This window comes from Pyrgilauda ruficollis, unplaced genomic scaffold (assembly GCF_017590135.1).
Source record: "Pyrgilauda ruficollis isolate IOZ18807 unplaced genomic scaffold, ASM1759013v1 scaffold7, whole genome shotgun sequence".
Taxonomy (NCBI): domain Eukaryota; kingdom Metazoa; phylum Chordata; class Aves; order Passeriformes; family Passeridae; genus Pyrgilauda; species Pyrgilauda ruficollis.
Genome location: NW_024528821.1, coordinates 4,839,541 through 4,859,573, shown reverse-complemented (window position 1 = coordinate 4,859,573; position 20,033 = coordinate 4,839,541). Strand labels below are relative to the sequence as shown.

Genomic DNA, 20,033 nt, shown 5'->3' with positions numbered 1-20,033 from the left:
CGGGGCTGCCCCGCGGCTTCGGCCGCGTCAAGCTGGAGAGCGCGGCGGGGCCGGCCCCGGGCGGCGGCTGGGGCGGCCCGTGTCGCTTCGGGGCCGAGCTGGTCCCGCCGGGCCCCGCGCCCCCCTGGCCCACCTTCTTCGCCGAGGAGGGGCAGCTCTACGGGCCGTGCCCCGAGCCGCCCGCCGGGCCCGCCGACTGCCCTGCCGATGCCTGGTACCCACCGGGCCGGGCGCCTTTCGCCGCCCCCGCTCCCGGCATCAAGAGCGAGCTGGAGCCCTGGGTCGAGGGCTACGCCGGCGCTTACGGCGACCTCCGGTGAGTACCCGCGTCCCGCAGCCCACCGGCAAGCGCACCCTGCGCTGTGCGTCCCGCCGGCATCCTGCATCCCGCCAGTACCGGCATCCCGTGCCCGCATCCCTCATGCCACCTTCAGCACCCCGCGCCGCCCCCCGCCTCCCCGCCGCCTGCCGCAGGTGCCCCGCGCTCACCGCGGCTCCATCCCCGCTCTGTCCTGGCTGTTTCCGCTTTGGTGCACGTCTCCGCTTCCGAATCTTCCCTTTTGCCGCGATGCTCTCATTTGGGACTGACTAGGCGGGATGGTGCCAGGAACAGCGCGGTGCACGCCTGGTGTCCCCGCCGTCCTGTGAGGTCGTTGTGTTTATCTCGTTTCCTCACGCATCTGTTATCCCGCTGCTCCCGGCCGCTGGGAGCGGGCGAGATCGGGACGCTGAGCCCTGAAGCACGGACGGATGTTGACATCGAGTTAAAATCCTCCCAGCAACTTGTCCCGCCGAGAGCTGCCTGCCGGGAATAGACTGTGCAGAGCAGGAAACCCCGAATGTGGTGGCAGAGAAACATCACCTGTGCTTCGGGGCTGTTTTAAGTACAGGTAGAAAATGTGTTTTAAAGTAGAGCTAGAGCAGGTTTTGGGAATGAAACAGGGGAGAGGAGATTTTTTTGAGAAGTAGGATTCAATCAAGAATAATTTTTCCTGGTGGATTAACTTCAGAAAAAGGACATGGGCCATTTCTGTAAAATACCTGTACACAATTTAAAGCAGTGGGCACCTGCATTCTCACCTGTCAGCACAACAGAATGTGGCCAAGCTGATGGAAATGGTGGGGGGAGAAAGGGCTGCCCAAGGGCTCAGAGGCAGCCCCATCCAGGAGTGTGTGAGGCCTCAGCTGGGGTTTGCATCGTGGAAGTCCTGCATCCACACACTCACCCTGTGATGCTTGGGATGCTGGGAGCAAAGGCTGAAATGAACAATTAGATTTTACCTCTAAATTAGCACTAGTCGAGTGCACTGCCTCTGGGCTTGTTTCTGTTTTAAATGCCCAGAGCTTCATTTGAGTACTGAGACAACTTCCATTCACACAGTGATTTACTGTGGGATTGTACAGAGATGTCAAGGGCTTGGCAAAAGAAAAAGGCATAAAAGTAATGACAGGTCAGAAAGAGTGCAGCTGTGAGCATCATCCAGCTGTGAGCTTCGTACGTGGCAGGAGCTATGTAAGCTCTGGGTGTGTCTCTGGAGTCTGGATAAATCTCTGCTGGAATCAGTGCAGAGGGGGCAGGGAGGAATCAAGTTGGGAAAGTTCAGCATTCGGGTGCTGGCGGTGGCGGTGCAGGTTTGTTCCGTGCCGTTCTGCCTGCAGAGCCGTGCAGTGGAATCCCGCACAAACAGGGAATGTCAGGAGAGGAGAGCAGGTGTAGGCTCCCATGGAGGTCTGCAGGCAGTCCTGGAGGCTGGACCAGGCAGCAGCAGGTACATTTTGCCCGGGTTTGCCTTGGAGATAAGCGACATCTCCCTCATTCCTGTGGGAAGTGCTGTATACTCCCCTTCCTTGCAGCTCTGTTGGGTGTGCTCTGTGCCTGCTTCCCCTAGCAGACTTCTGTGGGATCAGCAGGGTTGCAGCTGGCACAGCAACCTTTACAACACCAGTGTCTTGTGCTTTGAACTCCAAGGCTTGTACAGCACTACCCTGCTGCTGCAAAGGTGTAACAGAGGGACATCGTCTCCCTGTGCTCAGATGTCATTTCCAAACACCGTAAGGAAAGCGGAACACTCATCGTGGTCTGGCTCAAGCCACATGTGTTAATCGCTGCCAGGTTTACATTTTATCCTAGCAAAGTCTCCATTAGCTTTACAGCATGCTGCTGGCACGTTCCTGCAGCTTTGCATTTTCTCCTGGATCTGTGGGTGCCAGCGCAGGAACAGCCTCTGCTGCTCCTGGAGCGGTGGATCATGTACCAGCATCCCAGGCATCAGGGCCTGTGGAGAGAAAGGTTTGTGGGAGCTGAGAGGCTCTGTAGTAAAATTCCCTGATGGAAGGGTGACTGGCTTTTGGACCTGCATCCCTGTGCTGTCTGGTGCTAGGTCTGATCTCCTGCCCTACTTGACCTTGCACATAAAGCTTCCCCCTCGTAGCCTCAGAGGATGCAGCCCCAGTGTTCTGTGAGGACAGTGAGGGGCACTTCTGGGGCTGTACAGGGGCAGTGGGCACCTCAGAGCCCTGTCCCTCGGGGTGCTGCTGGGAGCAGAGGCACACACAGGCCCCCTTGCTTTGGAGAGTAAGGAGCATTTCAAGGTGTGCTGCTCCTACTTTCTTTCCTCTCTGGATGGTCCTGCTGTCTGCCAGCAGGATCACGGCTCTTAGCTCAGAGATGAAGTTGTCCCAAGCCCCAGTTCTACCCTGCTGCAGTATGGACCAGGTATGGGTAGGTATTTTTTGTGTTAAACACCCTTCATATGACACTAAAGCATGAGCAGTTTTTAATATTTGAGGGAGTGTCAGGGTTAAGAGGTGCTGGCACATCTCACAAACACTGTGGTTATTAACACAATTTGGTTTAATGTAAAGCTTTTGGTAGAGTGTCCCTGACTGCACCAGTCAGGCTTACATGTAATTAGCAAATTAATCAGATGTTTTGTTACTCTGTGGACTTGGAGCTGTTTATCTTTTTGCTCTGGTTGTTACATCATTACTACCAGCAGTATGTGAGGTGACAAAACCTGTTTCAGGAGCAAGATGGAGCATTGTCAGAATAAATCCAAGGTTCTGCCATCAGAAGACAAATTACAGTGGTGGATTGGAGGGGGTGGCCTCTAGTTTAGAATGAAATGGAATCAGAGAAGGAGCTGTTACTGAAGCAATGGAATCAAAGGGGAGAAAAGGATTTAAGGGGCTTTTGGCTCAGGAAAATCTGCTGTCCATGTAGCTTCAGATGTTTTTAAGTGGCATTTGCTATTACTGCTGTTACCTGGTGCTGATACAGGTTGGAATCCTGGTGTTTTCTGGTTACATCTGCCTTTGGTTCCCTTCCCTGATCTGGCTGTGGTCAGTTTGGTTCAGTGCCAGGTGTTCATTCATCACCTGGCTCGATGGCTCTGTAATCGTTTCTGCTCTGTAATTGTGATAGGCTTACAGATAAAACCTGCAGTAATTCCTTCCTATGGAGGGAGGAGATAAGAATGGTAAGTGATGAAGGAGTGAAGGGCAGCTGTTACAGTGAGAGATGGAATGAGGCAGGAGGTCGTTCTCAGGGTTGCTCGCACTCCCAGTCTGTGCCCAGCAGCAGCTGCTCTGGCATCCCAGTCCCAGGAGGGCTCTGGGGACCCCCAGCGCTGCACTGGCAGAACTCCAAAGCCCTTGGGAAGAGGCTGACCCTCCTGTCTGCTGTTGTCAGTGTGACCTTTCTGCTCTGGCAGTTGGCCAGAGGATGTAAATATTTCTTTGAAGACAAGAGGAGCATGGCAGAACATCATGTGGGCAGCTGGTCCCTTCGGCCCCTACGGACACATGGATAGGGAGCCTCTGGTGGCCAGGGGAGTTGGGGGTGTGCTAAAGCTTGTTGTCAGTTCCTGATAAATGGAGAAAAAATAAACACATTTCTTCCTCAGCACCTCTCGCCCTTTCCTTGCTCAGACACAGGAAGGCTATGATAATCCAGCTGGAGCTGGAATAGAGCTCAGGGCTTGGTTGGATGTGAGCTGGCGTGATAGCAGGCTGTGGCAGGGTGCATGTCTGTCATGGCTGGAGCTGAGGTTGTGAAATGAGTGATCCACTGGCGCTGGGTAGCTGGAGCTGCAGGGATGTTGGAGCTGTGCTCAGCAAGGAGAACCCCTCAAGACTGGGGGAGCAGCCAAGCGGGTGCTGCGCTGGAGCACGGCACTGGTGGTTCCTTTTCCTCACTCCTGGGCATATATCAAATCTCATAAAATGGTCTCCTCATTTTCCCCTCCCTTCTCTGTCTGTCCCTTCCTCTTTTCCCTGCTCTCCTGTGCTCCAGCTCTCCCTTACCACTGGGAACAGGAGATGGATCACCTGTCAGGGGCTGGGCTGTGGAGGGCAGACATGTAGGGTGTCCCTGTGGGACCTACACAGCTGCTCTGGGGGTACACAGCATCTCTTTGTCTCTTCCCTGCTCAAAGGCAGACCTTGCCCCATCCTTCTCTAGGCTTTCCCATCCTATTTTCCAAACGTCTTGTGCTTTTGAGCTCTTACACCCTCTGGAAGCTGCTTCCACAGTCTTGTGTTTGGTACCGGCAGTGAGTATTCCAGCCTGGTTCCTCTCTAGTGCTGGTTGCAGTGGAAGACAGGCTTTGTGTGGCACTTGGTATTGGAAGCAGCAGCTGCAAATCAGAAAATTTTGCCAAAGAAGCAATCCACAGAAAGCTTTCAGAGTGTTGGGTTGGAGTCACACAGGTATTTTGTGTGTTTTCCCGAGGCTTCAGGGCTGCTGCTGATCTGCTCATGGCATCTTTTCTCCTGCTTATGCGGCTTTTACATTCTGCCTGCTGTTTACAGACTCCCTATTGCACAGGTGTTTATCCACTGAACAGATGAGCACCACTCCCTGCAGCCAGTCTGGCATAACCATTGCTTTTCCTCCTAGGGAGAACTTCATTCCAGACTGAGAGCCAGTTAACAATGGGAAGTGCTTTGGTGCTGCTTTTGAGCGTGTCAAAATACTGATTAGGAACAGGAGCGTGTGTTTTGTAGCCCGGGGGACAGGAGTCAGGATTCCCTCTGCAGAGATGGGTTTTTCCCCTAGGACAAGATCCCTACCATGGGCACAGGTACCAGGGAATGGGCATCAGTGGGGGCTGGAGCTGGGATCGTGTCCCGAGGCACGGAGCCCACAATTCCTGGAAGTCGCTGCCTCTGTCCCCTTTCTCAGAGCGAGGAAAGTGTGGGACAGTCCCGGGAAGAATGAAAGCAGAAACACTGTAGCGAGGCAGCCAGCGTGAGCGGCATCCAAGGGGCGATGCCAGCTGCCCACGAAGCACCAGGACCCTCCAAGGCCACGCTGGGCTCCAGCAGAGACAAGAGCCCGCTCTGTGTCCGTGCCAGGGGTCACCCCCGGGTCCCCACGGCAGCACATTGCGGATGGGCAGTGGGAGGAACAGGCACAGAGGAAACTGGAGCAGATCAGAAGTCAGTCTCTGCATGGCCAGGGGGGCATGCTCCTGAGCAGGGAGGAAAGCTGGAAACGCTGCCATGTGTTGCAGGAAGAAATCACAAAATTCCTCAAAATATTGGAAATCTTGTAGTCATGTTTTGGCGTGATGAAAACAATTTCATTACACGGGGTTAAGAACAATTTGTAGTAGAGAGCAGTAGCTCAGTTCTTTGTGTTTTTCTGTCGTTCCCATGAATTCCACTCTTGGCACGGACCTTCATTCATATTTTATAAATTGATTGTTGGAAGGTGGCTATCCCACTTTGCCGGTTCTTCATTGCCAGTTGCTGTCTAGACTTGGAGCACTCACTGAAGCCTGCTGGGTTGGTGTTTGCAGTGGATACTTTTGCTAATGATTGTGGACTAAAATTACAAAAGAAAGAAATTGTATTTATTTTATCATCCTGTGAACATTTAAAATTTATCAAATGAGTGTTTACTGAAAGAAAACTATTCAGTGGGAGACTTTCTATGACTTCTAGTAAAAACTGTTTGTTTCTGAGAGCTGCCCTGGTAGATCCCAGAGATCTGTGCAGCTGTGGATGGCTCTGGAACATTGAAAATGTATAGGGAAAATGAAGATTCCTCCTTGCACAGCTCCTCAGCCTCATTACTTTGTGCAAGTTAATTTTCTTTTTGGAAGATTTTCTACAAAAGGCATGTCTGCACCTCAGACTGATGCAAAGCAAGTGCCACAAAGCCATCATGGACAGCCTGGGCCAGCTGGGGAGGGTGGCTTGGTGCCACCACGGGCATGTAGTGACGTGGCACAGGGGGCACAGGCACCTCCTGTTGGGGTCATCATTGGGTAAGATGTGGGCATTGACCAGAGTGATCTGCTCTCACCCTGGATGAACCCAGCTCTGCACCATGTTCATAGGAAAACAGTAATGGCAATGCTTCCTGTGGGGGTAGTGGATCCTTTCCAGCTCTTTCTTTTCCTCCAGGGATCCAGCATGCAGCATGCACAGGAGGCAGATGTCCCATCTCCTGTTGTAGCAGAGCATTTCTGCCTGGTAAACAATTAAGAGGCAGACGTGGTCACATCACCCTTAGTGGCTGGCTGTGCAGACATGCCCAGTGGTGGCCTTGGCAGTGGCTGGTGGCCCTGGTATCGACCATTGCTGCACACTGTGGGGACCAGAGCCAGCCCTGTTTGTTAACAGTGGTATGAGGGAGCTCACTGAAATGAAAAGGAACTGGCCCAGTTGTCATGGCAAAGACTTGTGACGGAGGTTCTCCATCCATATTCTCTCGCTGTTACCACTGCTGCCTGCCTTCCCTGATCTGCCTGTGCTACTCATCCATGTCCACACACCCTTAACCCCCTGCTTGCTCCGGGTGGGGGGCAGAGGGAGGGACGAGACCTCCTTGTGGGGGGAGCCCAGCTCACCCTGGCCAGGTAGCTGCAGTGGGCAGTGCTCGTGGGCACTGCGGTGTGTGCCTGTGCTTTGTTCTGCTTTAAATCCATTGCACCACTGATTCTTCTCACCAGCGTTTTTAGGTGAGATTCAAAGTATCCTCTAACAGTAATAAAAACACTCCCAGCAGCAGGACTTTACTGCCGAACCGCTCAGGAGCAGCGGTTCATTCAGCCTCCAGGCAAGTGCGGGAGAAGGGATTGTCCCTCTTCTGCAGGCTGAGGTCTGACAGCAGCCCCTTGCTGCGAGTGCCCGCAGCCCTGGCTCAGCGCTGGGGTCCTGCGGGGCCGTGCTGGCTTTGCGCCGGCTGCCGGGGACCGTCCTGCGGCAGCTGCCGGACTTTGGGCCCCATCCATGGCCCCGTTCACCTGCGCTGACCCCAGTGCCCTGTTTGCAGGCCAGGGTTACGGGAGTGCAGCACTGCGCCGCGGCACCGCCGCTCCCCGGGGAGCTGCGAGGCTCCGTGTGCCTCGGGTCAGCGCGGATTGCTGCTCTCGTGGTGCTGCCTGCTCCCCGCGCAGCGCAGCCCGACAGAGGCCAGAGAGAGAGCAAGGTCACCCGCTGTGTGACACTCCCCAGCCCCCGCCCGCGGGCGCCTCTGCAAATAGTGACAGCGAAGTCAGGTGCTGACACGTCCTCAGGAGTGGTGGGATTGGGCTGTAGGGGCACGGACCTCAGATTAAGTGATTTGCAGTAATAGAAATAATCTTAAAAGTATATGCCAGTTCCCCAGGTATTTATAGCTTCTGCCCTTTTCCCAGGCCACCAGGCAGCTCGGGTGTCCACAGGGCTGGATTACACCCGTGCTTTCCACAGGTGTCCTGGTGGCTTCCCTGTGCCATCCAAAGGAGAAGAGAACCCATCCTAATAAGTAAATAATGATTCCTGGGATGAGCCCCTATTTCCCTGAAGGGGCCAGTCTGTCGTGTTGCCTGCCTGGGGCTGGGTGGACCATGCTGAGCACCTTGTGACAGGCAAGGCAGCTGTCACTTCCCAAACAGCTCTAGGGGCAAAAGAGATGGCTCAAGTCAGGATGGGAGAGTCGGTGCAGAACCACCAATGCTGGGACACTGACAGTGCTGGCCCCAGACACCCTTGGCTTGGGGAGGGGGTGCTGTGAGCAGCCTTAGCCAGGGCAAGCAGCTGGGCACAGGCATATTTACCATTTGGTGTGTCTGCCCTGAGATCTGGGTGCTCCTGGGACACTTTTGGGGTGTGCCTGGGCTGGCAGAGCCCTGCTCAGGCTGTGCAGAGCTCTTTGAGAGCTCCATGCAGAATCCCACCCACCCGTCATGCACTGAGCATGGCAGCAGTCATGAGGATTTACCTGTCACGTCTGTAGCCAGGTGTCTGTGACAGGCACTGCTGGGGGGATGTCCTGGCTGCTGGCTGCCTGATCCAGCTGTTGCTGGAGCCTGGGGAGTCTGGTCATAGACTCAGGGAATGGTTTTTTTGGAAGGGGCATTAAAGCCCATTTCACTGCGCTCCCCTTCTTGGGCAGGGACACCTCCCACTAGACCATGTTGCTCCTGCCTGGCTTTGTCACCTAAGGATGGGTGGTGCATTCTGGTGGGTGACCTGTCCCTCTGCACCAATATGCTCCAGCAGGGACTAGACATGGGCTGGCTGTAGCCAGTGGCTTTGGGAAGAACCTCAGGGCAAATCCTGTGTTACAGCAGCATTTTCACCTTCCAGACCCCCCATCCTGCTGAGTGCTTCTGGAATTGCTGCCAGCAGGACCAATCCCTACAAATGCCAGAGGGGAGGCTGCAGATCTCCAGAATACATTTACAGAGGATGTGCTCAGTCCCTGGGATGAGGTGGGAAAACCATGGGGTTTGTTTCCTCTCCCTTGTGCTCTCTCTGCCTGGGCATGGATGGAGGGGGCTTCTTGTCTCTCCCAAAATGACACGACACTTCTTTCTCTGGTGTTTTTACCAGCCCTCAGCATTTTGGCTGCTGTTACAGATTTTAGTTGTGTTTGCTTCTTTGCTGGTTAGAAATGGCAGAAAAAAACTGCTTTGACCTTGGCCTGTGTGCTGAGAACAGAGCCCAGGCACAAGTTTCTGTATCACAAATTTCCTCGTGAAGGCTCCTGCCTCCTCCCCCTCGCGCCCATCAGCAGAGCAGCGTCCGCGCATCTCCTGAGCTGCTATTGGGAGGGCTGGGATGGGATATCTAGGCAGCTCCACTTTCCTCTTGGAAGAGAAATACGGGGAAGGAATTCTTGTGCTGATTGCGTTGATAGCTTTCATCTGGGAGGCGATGGGGTGCGTCAGCTGGAAAATGAAATCCCGCTGCAAAGAGAGCTCGGATGATTTACTGTTTCTATTGAATCGTGTGTGTGCCTGTGCACATTGTGGATGTTCATCACCTTCCCATGAACACCACACACAGATTATGTGTGTGTTCTCTGCGGTATGAGGAACATTCCCACCCCTCAGCCTGGGGCCTGCAGAGTTCCCTCTGCACACATGTCCCTGGAGAGCAGGCACTGTGCCATGTGCTGCCCGCAGGAAGGAGAGGTGGCTGGAGCTCTGGGAGCCTGTGCAGGGAGCACAGGGCTTGGTGTGGAATCGGCATTGCTGCTTCTCCCTGCTCAGACACTGAGAACCAGCCCCCAGCTCACCCCCACTCCCTCTCCTGCTGTCTGGCAGTGCTCTGTGAGCAGGGCAGGGCCGGGGGACACGGGTCTGGACCCATGGGTCCGGTGTGGGCTGTAATCCCCATGGGCTGGTTCTGGGCATTGTCCCTGTGCATGCTCCTGTGCTCCAGAACATGTGACATTGTCCCCATGAACTCAGCCTGTTCACATGGATTTCGTTTTCCTGTCTTCTCCGTAACTGGCTTTGTTTTCATGTGTTCCCTGCGGTCAAAAAGTCTTTTCCCTGATAATAGGATCTTCCCCTTACAAAGAAATCTGTTACTTCCCAGTCTGCTCCCCGGTCCCCTGGAGCATCTTTAAATGGTTAGAAAAACAATAGCAGGACAGGGACTTTTTCCCTTTCTTGTTTACAGCACAGCCTGTGCCAAATGCCGGGTCCTTGGTTCTGGGCTGTGTTGGGGGTGGTTTGAAGAGGGAGCAGAGCACAGTTCTGGGAAGCCTGCAGGACAGAACATCCCACTGGGGCCGTGCTGAGGGCTGGGCAGAGCTGAGCTGAGATGGGAGCTAACGTTCTGGGGGACAGCTGTTCTCTTCTTATTCAGTTTACCTTCCCTTTTGCCACGTGGGTGCTTAAAACCTTGGCTTATGGCCTGAGCTGAAGCAATTGTCATGTCAGGCAGGAAGAAAGTGGCAGCCTGGGGTTAGCAGGGCAGCTGGCCAGTCCATCTGCCCTCGATTGCAGTTAGTGGAGGGGGCTCAGTGTGTCCTGCAGGATCTCCTGTGGGGATCTGTTAACTCCTGGCCATGCTGTGCCCTCCTGCTATGCCCTTGCCCTCCTATCCAGCGCTGGGGTCAAGGCGGGTGCGCAGCCACTGCGGCTGCGGCGTGTCCTGAGATGACTATCTCACTGCTCACTCGCAGAGGCTCGGGAGAACACTCTCAAGGCTGGGAGGCCTAAAATTAGATGTGGCATCTGTGTTTTGGTTTGCAGGCGGGCTTGAAAGAAAATGATTCTTGGCTGGTTTCATTCCTTGCCTGCTTGGAAGAGCATGGGCAAGGGGTACTGGGCAGGGCTTTGGTCCCTGGTGTGCCACGGCTCTCTCTGGACATGGCTGCTCAGCAGGGCCAATCAAAACTCCAGCATGGATCTGTGATAGCAGGAGGACCACCCATGCCCACAGGTCCCTGGAGGCAGCCGGGTGCAGGGCTGCAGGGCTCTGCTCTCCATGTTTTCCTGGGAATGCTCTCAGCCCCCAAAACAGCAGGTCTGGCTGTCCCTGCCATGTCACTAAAAGTGCAAACTGGCATCAAAGCACTGTTTCCCAACCCATGCCTGTCTGGGATACCCTGGTTGTGCCACTGAAGTTGGTACTGGTGCAGCTGCCCATCCATCCATCCATCCATCCATCCATCCATCCATCCATCCATCCATCCATCCATCCATCCATCCATCCATCCATCCATCCATCCATCCATCCATCCATCCATCCATCCATCCATCCATCCATCCATCCATCCATCCATCCATCCCCACCATCCAAGCCCTGCTGAGGGGCCAGTCCTGCCCTGCTCCTGCCCCAATCCCTGTGCAGCTGCCAGCTGTGGGCAGCCCGGAGCCAGGGGCATGCCAGGAAGGCCGGGCTGGAGGGCCGGAGGGATTGGTGGGTGTCAGCCAATGGCTGTGAGTTGCTGGGGAATTTGCCTCTCTGTTGCCTGTTCTGCTGAGACTGGGACTAAGAGTTGCAGGGAGACCTGGCACTAAATATGTGAAACCTTCATTATAATTAGTGTGTTTATGTCGGGGATGAGTCACAGCACGATCCGCTTGGAGGACGCGGCGGGAAGATGATAGTGTTGCACAAGTCGTGAAGTCTCCTCTAGAAACTCAGTGCTTTGCCAGCAGAGCTGAAGGGAAGTTCTGCAGATAGAGCCTGTATCCACTCCCAGACATAATAAGGCAAAGGATTTTTCTGCCCCTGCAGTTTTGTCTCTGCAAAGGTTTGGTCTTGATAGAAACGTGCCTAAAAATAACCCAGTCCTGCTGGTAAGTTGTGGGACCGGCGCTGCAGTGCCTCTGCAGTGATCCTCCACTGCAAGAGGGGTGGAGGGGGGCTGCTCCCCAAGATGGGGGGCTCTGCTGGTTGCTCCCATGCCCGTCCACCCCAGGGCTCCGTGCTGTGCCTGGGGCAGGGTGCTGGCTCGGGCCATGTGCCTCCCCAGCTGGGTGCCAAATTCGTGGTATTTGCGGTCTCCTCATGTTTCCATGCCAGCTCCTGCCCTTGTTGCTGACTGTTTTTGCCTTGTGCTTCCTTCAGTGGAGAAATAAAAATGCAGAATTTGCAGCATTGGTTTCCTTAGCAATAATTCCACTGCCAAAGGAAGAGGGGAAAATATTTTGTGTTTTAAATATCTGAGTCTGGGAATGAATCCTGGCATCCCTCAGCAGCCCAGCTGGGAGCCGACCACTGACCTCTGGCCATCAGTACAACTTGATCCTTGCTGCCAAATTAAATTCCAAATACATTTGGAGTTCCTTGAGACACTGATTGGAATCGTTTTGCCTGGGGTTTCTCTTGGTAGCCCTGTACCAGATGCTGTGGTTAGCTGGGGGTGCTGGGGGACCATGGTGGCCTTGGGGGCCACATGGCCAGTTCACCTGAGGTGTTGTGCTCCGTGGCTGGACACTGGTACCATGTTCTGTTCCTCTGGAGATCCACCTGGCACACCAGCTGTGAGAAAAGGTACTGAGAACTCACATCCCCTCTTCCAGAGCATTTTGTAAACATCACTGCACTTCATTTTGGAAGAAGGAAATGTAAAAGTTCTGCAGGTGAAGATGTTGGTATGTGGCACCACAAGTCTGTACCCTGGAGGCTTTCCTGGGAGCTGTAAGCCTCTACCTGCATCTGGCATCACGGCAGTGTCTCTTGGAGCATGAAATATATGTATCAAGTGTCTCATTATTTGTGATTTTCTTTACAGGCACATTTTCTTTTTGTGAGCAGAGGAGATGGATTTGAAAATGGAAGATTATGGTGTGGCTTAAACTAACTGCATAAATATCAGTGAGGACAGAATGTTTCCTTGGAAAATAAGTAGGGTTCTCTGTGCAACAAGGATGCCAAGGTCCTGTCCTTGGTGACTCCAGGTGACTCTGCAGTCACCAGGAGGATACAGTGTAGGGCTCTGATGGCCTCGGGAGTGCTCCTCGGGGCTGCAGCCTGCCTGCAGCCTTGCTGCTCCTTGTTTGCTTTTTTGTCCCCTTTGTGCTCTGTAATCAGGTGAGTTCCCATCTGAAGTGACCTTGCAATGTGCTTTTACCATCTCCTTTCGTAAGGTACCTGCTCTGTCTGGGGGATCAAGTGTTCCATCTTCTCTGAGCTGATTTATTTAAGCTGCTCCCTGAGCCTCTGGATGGACATCAGGCTCTGAGGCAGAAGTTTTGCTGTGAGCTGTACCAAATGCAGGCAGCAGCCTCTGCTGTGGCCACTGGTGAGGTGCAGAGGCTGCAGGGTGGCTTCTCCCAGGCTTTGCATCCCAGGTGTAGCAAAACCTGCCACCTTTCACCTTTGTAAGCTCATTTTCTGCTTCTTCCTTATGAAGATTGGAAGGTGGGAGCCCAGGATGGCCATTAAATGAGGGGACTCCCTGGCAGGCTGGGTTATGTGCAGTGCCTCAGCGGGTCAGGTGGCAGGCTGGGGCTGTCCCCTGAGTGCAAGGACAAACGGTGACTGGGTCCATGCAGCTCCAGGGCTGCAGCAGCCTTCATGCACTGCAGAGGGGCACAGGAGAGAAAAGGGCTGGGAGTGGCGGGGCTTCAGCTGCAGTGGGGATGCGCTGTGTGAAAAATAAACTGTCAAAATAAGGAAACAGAAATTAAAAACAAAAAACCAGTTTCAACTTGGGTTTTGAGAAGGGATTTGTGCAGCTGTGCCTGTGGAAGCCATGTGTGCCCCTGGGGCTGGGAGGCAGTGCCAGGGCTGGAGAGCCAAGGCTGCTCCTGTGAGTTGCTGTTGGGAGGGCATTTGCTTTCTCTGAGGTGTGCTCCTCCTGGCATTCTGCACTGCTGGGATGCTTGGAAAACCCATTGTCATCTGCTAATATTTATTTAAATCCGGTGAGGATCCTGTTCCTGTGTGTGTTTAGCAGGCCTGGGGCTCATGCTGCACCCAGCTCTGCACTCAGATGCTGTCGTGCCTCTGCTGCCATCACACACAAAAACAAGGCATGAGCAGAATGGAAAATACTGAAAGCTATTTAGCAGAAAGGACATGAATTCAGTGTACAAAGCTGCATGTTTATAGATTAAATGGCCGAAAGCGTTTTAAGAGATGAATGCTTTAAAGTTTCTGTGCAGGCCTTGTTATCTGGATTAGTGTGATGTGGTGGCTGTGAGTGCAGGCTTCGCTCAGCTCTGGCTGGAGCCAGCAGCAGCCAAATGACAGTGCAAGGGGACACGAGGATGTGCCCAAAGTGAGCATTCATGCCCTTTGCTGAGCATGGGTCTGGCCTTTTGATAGGAGTCACAGAATTCATCCAGGCATGAGCACCACAGCTGCACTGAGGGGAAGCCAATTAAATTTAATATTGCATTAGAGAGTGTCATGCACAGGTAATGCTGTTTTAAAGGCAGAGATTCCCCCTGATAGCATCAGAGTGTCCCAGAAATGACAATACTTGAAATGACTGGGAAGGGTTCTGTGTCAAGTTCATGTGTGAGTGCTGGCTCAGTTCTGAGCTCAGCATCCTCCTGAGCACCTGAATTTGTGAGTGAGTGCTGGTTCACTTCTGGTCTCAACATCCTCCTGAGCATCACAGATGTGCAGGTTTTGGACACAGCACGGTGAAGGTGCAAACCCCCTTTCCTCAGGGAGTGTGGTACCAGGGCACTCTGCTCTGGGGTTCCTGAGTGGGATGAGCTGGGGGTGTGTGGCAGCTGCCATAATTTTGTCCTGGTCTGGCTTAGGGGTGGGAAGTCATGGGCAAGGGGGCAGTTGTGCCACGGCTCCTTTCGAGCAGCCTGTGCCTGCTGGTGCTGAGATGGAAACTTCCTTTGTGGATCAGGAGAAGTCGCTGGCTCCTCTTTTACCAATGCCTGCTCTTAGCATTCTGGGGATGTTGTGAAATGTGGCTGCTTGGTGAAATTTAACTAATGACAAACAAATGCTTCATCACATGATAGTTCCTACTCCCCAGAAATATTTGCGTGTGAGGGGAGCTCAGCAAATCCTCCACTTCCTTACAGAACCCTTCTGAGATGTGAGTAAAACTCATCCTAGAGCTGTAGAAGAGATACCGAGGCTGTTTTTCCCTGCCCCCAAAAGCCACCAAGCTCCTTTGTGACAGCCACGACCTTGGCCTTGGGGCGGGTGCTGGCTCTGGCAGCGCTGCTGCCGTCGCCGTCCCGGTTGTGTCTGCCCGGCCGCTATCGCCCGCTTTGGGCTCTGCAGAGGGGCTGACACTTGCCACACATTGTCCCGTCTGAGTTGTTTTGGTCTGACCTGAGCACTCTTGTGGCTCTGTGGGCCAGCACAGCCCCATGGAGTACAAGCTTCCAGCCGGAGGAAAGCTTTGGAGCTGCTGGTGGTGGGGCGGATGCTGTGCCACCCCTCGTGTCCCTCCTGTGCCGTCAGTGGTGGTGAGGGGCTGTGGCACTGCTGGGCACTGGCACCTGGGGCTCTGCCCAGAGCACTGCCAGCCCTGCAGCTTCTCCAGGCACCACTTTGGCTCATTGGCCTGTATTATGTATTACCTGCACGTTTTGAGAGCACCCTGTAATGTCCCTTGGAAAGTGGAAAATGGATCATTAAGGGAACCATTAGCATAGCTCATTCTGAGTTGCTAGAACATTTTTACATTATGTTTTTCTTGCAATTCTCGCTCTAAAAATAAGAAAGAAAAGGCAAACTGGTGTTGTTTTAAAGTCAAGGGCATTCCTGGGCAGATGCTTCAGCTCTGGGCAGTGGCTGCTGGCAGGGAACCACCTTGGTGCTGCAGGGCCTGTAGCAGAACCACTCCCCACCTGCCCAAACACCACCTCCTGCCCCTTGGGGTGTGGGGCTGTGCACGCCCTGCCAAGCCTTTCCCCAGGAGGAGCCTGTCCCACGGCCAGGAATCACCTTCCATGTCAGCCAGTGTCCTCCAGTCTCCATCTGTTGGTGGCAGTGGGGACAAGGGTGGCTGAGCATGGAGGGGTGTGTGGGGAGCCCTGCCCAGCCCCATCCCTGGCGGGGGCACATGTATGGGGTACTCTGGATGCACACCTGCTGGAAGGTGTTTCTGTACTTGCACAAATCTCTCCATACATGAACAGCTCTTAAAAGCTGTTTCAGAAGTCACTCAATTGCAAACCTGCATTGCAGTTTCAGATAATTGATCCTCAAAAACACCCCAGGGTTCTCTGGGAGTCCTGTGTCTGTTGTCACGACACCTGCTGTGAGAAGCCCTGCTGCTGATGGCACACAGTGCTGAGCATGGGGGAGACAGAGGGGAAGCCTGATGGAAACAGGGAAATGAGCTCTGCTGGATTCCTGACTGCACAGAGAGGAGTAAAGAAGTGATGGGTCATTAGCAGGAAGGGCTGTTATGTGTGAACCTAAAATACTGGATAAATAAGACATTTTTAGCCAGGCTTTTGTGTGTGCTGCTGGTATTCCTCAGCAGGGTCTGCTCTCCAGCAGCCCCTCTCACCCAGTGCCAGGGCTCTGGGGCACATGGGGGGATGTGGGAGCCCCCTGAGATGGTGGTGGGATCACACACAGGTGGGATGACACATAAGACAAGGAAGGAACACGCTGCTTGCAACAGGGCTTGACTATGGCAGGCATAGTGCAGCCAACTGTGTCTCCTCCATTTAATCAGTAGTTCCAGAAAAGCCTTGGAAATGGAGATGGTTGGGGAAGGGTGGTTGAGCTGCATCTACAGATCAGTCACTGACTGCTCCTGTTAAAGAGATGAGAAATCACTCAAAAGGTTTCTACCATAAGAACTGAGGATGAAATTGCTGCTCCAGTTACTGACCTGAAACTGAGGTGGGATCTGCACAGCACCCAGGTGAGGGACAGGCGAGGACAGTGGGGCTTTTCTGGGCATAAAGGTTTTTTCAAGAAGTCCCATCTTTGTCACACTCACTGTTGATGTAACCTGATTTCTCAGAGCTCACCTGCAAGCAACAAACAATGCCAAAAATGAAAGGGGATCTAATTTAACCCAAAAGTTGCAGTGACTTGCAGACTGTTAAAAGCTAATTGCCTCATTCAGTGGTTGAATGAGTTCTGGTAATTAACTCAACATGCTGGTGCTTCCCAAACTGCCTGGACATGTTGGCTCCTGATTTGACAAGCCCCTCTCCTCCTGCCATGCCCTCTGGAAAAGCAGTTTCTCCATGGATCTGATCACACAGATCAGGTCAGGTTGGGGAGGGGACAGTACCAGCTGAGAGAGGAGAATCTGGGTGTGTGGAATGGTGAGGTGTTGGAGAAGGGGAGTCAGGGGCTGGGACATCCTGGCATAGTGGTTAACGTGGCATCAAGTGGCTGCCTTGTTTGGTGTGTGAGCTTCATTGCTGAAGCCAAAATTCCGTGAGCACTGCAACAGCCAGTCTCAGTCGCCTTCTGTCCCTAGGCTGTGCTGTCACTGTGTCACTGTCACTGAACTTTGTCACACTTTGTCACACACTGCACGCAGTGGGCAGTGTCAGCTGGGGCAGCCAGCAGGGTTTCTGCATGGTCAGGGCCAGGCTTGGCTCAGTTGTTGCTCACCCTCTTGCTGCTCAGAGCTTGGCTGATCCATCGCTGCCGTTCTGGGTTTGCCGTGACCCTGCTCCCACAGCTTGTCCTGAGCACATTTGCTGACCCTCCTCTCGCTCTCTCTGGTTTATGCTGCAGGTTGGAGCCTGGCCGTGACCATGTCCTGCCCATTGACTATTACTTCCCACCTCAGAAGACCTGTCTGATCTGTGGAGATGAAGCATCTGGGTGCCACTATGGAGCCCTGACATGTGGGAGCTGCAAAGTGTTCTTCAAAAGGGCAGCTGAAGGTAATGGGGACAGGAGAGGGAAGGTCACTGCCCCACTGTGGTGGCATTCTCAGATCTCTTAAACCTGGAAAGGAGAAAAATCAAGGATGAATTGATTTTTCTCTCCGGCGTTTGTCATTTCATTTTACAGATTGCTCTCATAAAGTAGCCAAACCAGTTTGCCAAAATACAATTCTTTCCAGTGGCATTGAGCAACCTGGTCTCTGAGAAGGTGTCCCTGCCATGGCAGGGGTGTGGACCAAGATGGTCTTTAAGGTCCCTTCCAGCCCAAATGTTTCTGTGTTCCATGATTATCTTAGTGACCTGTTGAGAGCCTGGAGCAGTCAGTTCCTGCTTCTCTTCTTGACTCTCCAGAGTGCTTTAAGCTCCCATCAGCCCACCTGCAGTCTCAGATGCACAACTGGTGTTCAGGGGAGGCTTTTCCTCTCCTGCAGCCCTTCCAGAGGGTCCCTTCTGCGACTGCCCATGAAACAGCACAACCCTCTGTCCATCAGGAGCCCTGCTCTGGCCTTGGGGTCCGTGATCCTTCTCTCCAGCCTGTGAGAAAGCAACTCCTCCTTCATGTCCAGTTCCATAGTGTCAGGATCTCCAGGGATAAGTGTGAGCCCAAATGTTCCCTCTCAACAGCGAGGTCTTTGCACCACCTTTCCTGGGGAATGAGCAGAAGCAGCCAGCCCAGCTGATTCCTTAGGCTGTGCCTCAGCAAGGGCTGCTTTCTACCTGCAGTTCAGAGTGGTTCTTGGGCAGCAGTGAGTCTCTGGTGTGGAAGATGAACTGCCTGGCAGTGTAACGTGCCTGTAGTCACTCATCAGGCTTGCTGTCAGGAGAGATGAACCAACACAAGCCATCATTATTCCTTGGTGCTAACACAGTTTATGTGGGCATGCCATTGGCAGCTGGTGTCACTGGGTTTCACTGTGGGTGACACTGGGTGTCACTGGTTTGGCAGCAGAGATGAGGATGGAGCTTCTGTCTCACCATGACCTTCCCCTGTGCCCAACCTCTCCTGTCTATGAGCAGAGGTCCCAGGCTAGGGGTGCTCACCTGCTGTTGTCAGAATGCTGCTTCTACATCAATTGGATCAATTATCATTATCCTGCCTCTTCTTGGAGTCACGTTTCCCTCATTCCTCTGTGCCAGGAGCCAGCTTGTCAGTGCTGGTTCAGGGAAGAATAGGGGCTATGCCATAGGGGACATCAGTGTTGCCAAAAAGGGCAGTCAAATAATAGTTAACAAATTTTGCATATTTCTCCCAAGTAAATCATTTGCAGATCTGTCTCTGCTGCACACCAGCTCTGTGTCAAGCCAAGTGGGTTGGCTTGTGCAGCCAGAGTAAATAACAGATGCTTGTTTAAGTCAGCAAGTTATTGTTGATTTATAGTAAGTGGAGCCCTGGCTCTCAGTCAGACGAGCTGCTGCTGGAGTGCCTGTGTCTGCGGGTGGGTGTGGGAGCTGTGCTCCCCTGGCACCAGGGTGGGCTCTGTCCTGTGGCTGACAGGGACTGGAGGTGCCCACGGGCAGAGGGGCAGCCTGGGCTGCTCTGACACATGTGCTGTGGAGCTGTTCCCTCTCCTGATTGTGCTATATATATAATATATATATTATTATATATATATAATTAATTTAAATGGTATTTATGTTTCTTCCTGGTTCTTCAGCCTCGCAGTGTGGCAGAGGGTTGGGAGTGTTTGGTCGTTTGGGATTGGGCAGCAGCCCTTTGTCTTTCCTGTTCTTTTCCATATATGTGTGCAGGGAGGGGCAGGGGGGCTGCCAGATTGTGAGATTTCATCTTATGCTACCCTGAGGTACACGGCTAAGTCTTTATTTTGGGGAAGTGACAATAAATTGTGCTCCTTTATAGGTACTGAATGCAGAGATGGCAGGTGGTGATTTCTGTTCTGACTTCTGGTGAGTTTCCAGACAGATCTCTTCCCTCTTAAAGCTGAGGAGCATTACTGAAAGCTGATATTTCAGCGCGTTCTCATGTTTTAAAGTCCATAAAATGCCTCTCAGAAAACTTAGGTCACCCTTGGAGACTTCACAGCAGTAGATCAAAATGCTTCCCCATGAGAAAAGAAACCTGTTACCTACCTGGTGCTGGTGTCAAGCCACAGCCTTTAGTGGAGGGAGCAGCAGAGGGCTGTGACTGGAGCAGCACAAACAGCTTCTTGGAGGGGAGGGAAATAGCTGGGCACATCATTTCCTTTTTATTATATTCCCCTGAGATAATAGTGAACTTATCTGGCAGGGATTCAGGGATATTTAAGGAGGTTTTATAGACATGCACTGGCTTCTAAGGGGTGAGAAAGGTGATTAAAAAAAAAGGTTGTGACACTGATTCTTCTTCCCTTTGGACACACTGAGGGGTTTATGGGTAGGAGCAGGTCACCTCTGCTTTGATGGAATATTCGACAGATTTGAGGGGTTTCACAAGTTCAGGTTCAACTGCTTTTTCCAGAAAGATGCTGAAGAGTTAATAGAAAAGACAGGAATGTTGTCCTG

The 20,033-nt window shown here is 53.1% G+C and overlaps 1 protein-coding gene across 1 annotated transcript in view; it reads left to right on the top strand.

Moving 5' to 3' along the window:
- Positions 1-20,033, top strand: part of AR (androgen receptor) — a 41,422-nt gene that overhangs the window by 1,747 nt on the left and 19,642 nt on the right. Inside the window, exons 2-3 of the mRNA XM_041485130.1 lie at positions 1-316; positions 17,380-17,531. The exon at positions 1-316 is cut by the window's left edge and continues 5 nt beyond it. Of these exons, the coding sequence (XP_041341064.1) occupies positions 1-316; positions 17,380-17,531 (468 nt within the window). The remainder of the gene's footprint in view (positions 317-17,379; positions 17,532-20,033) is intronic.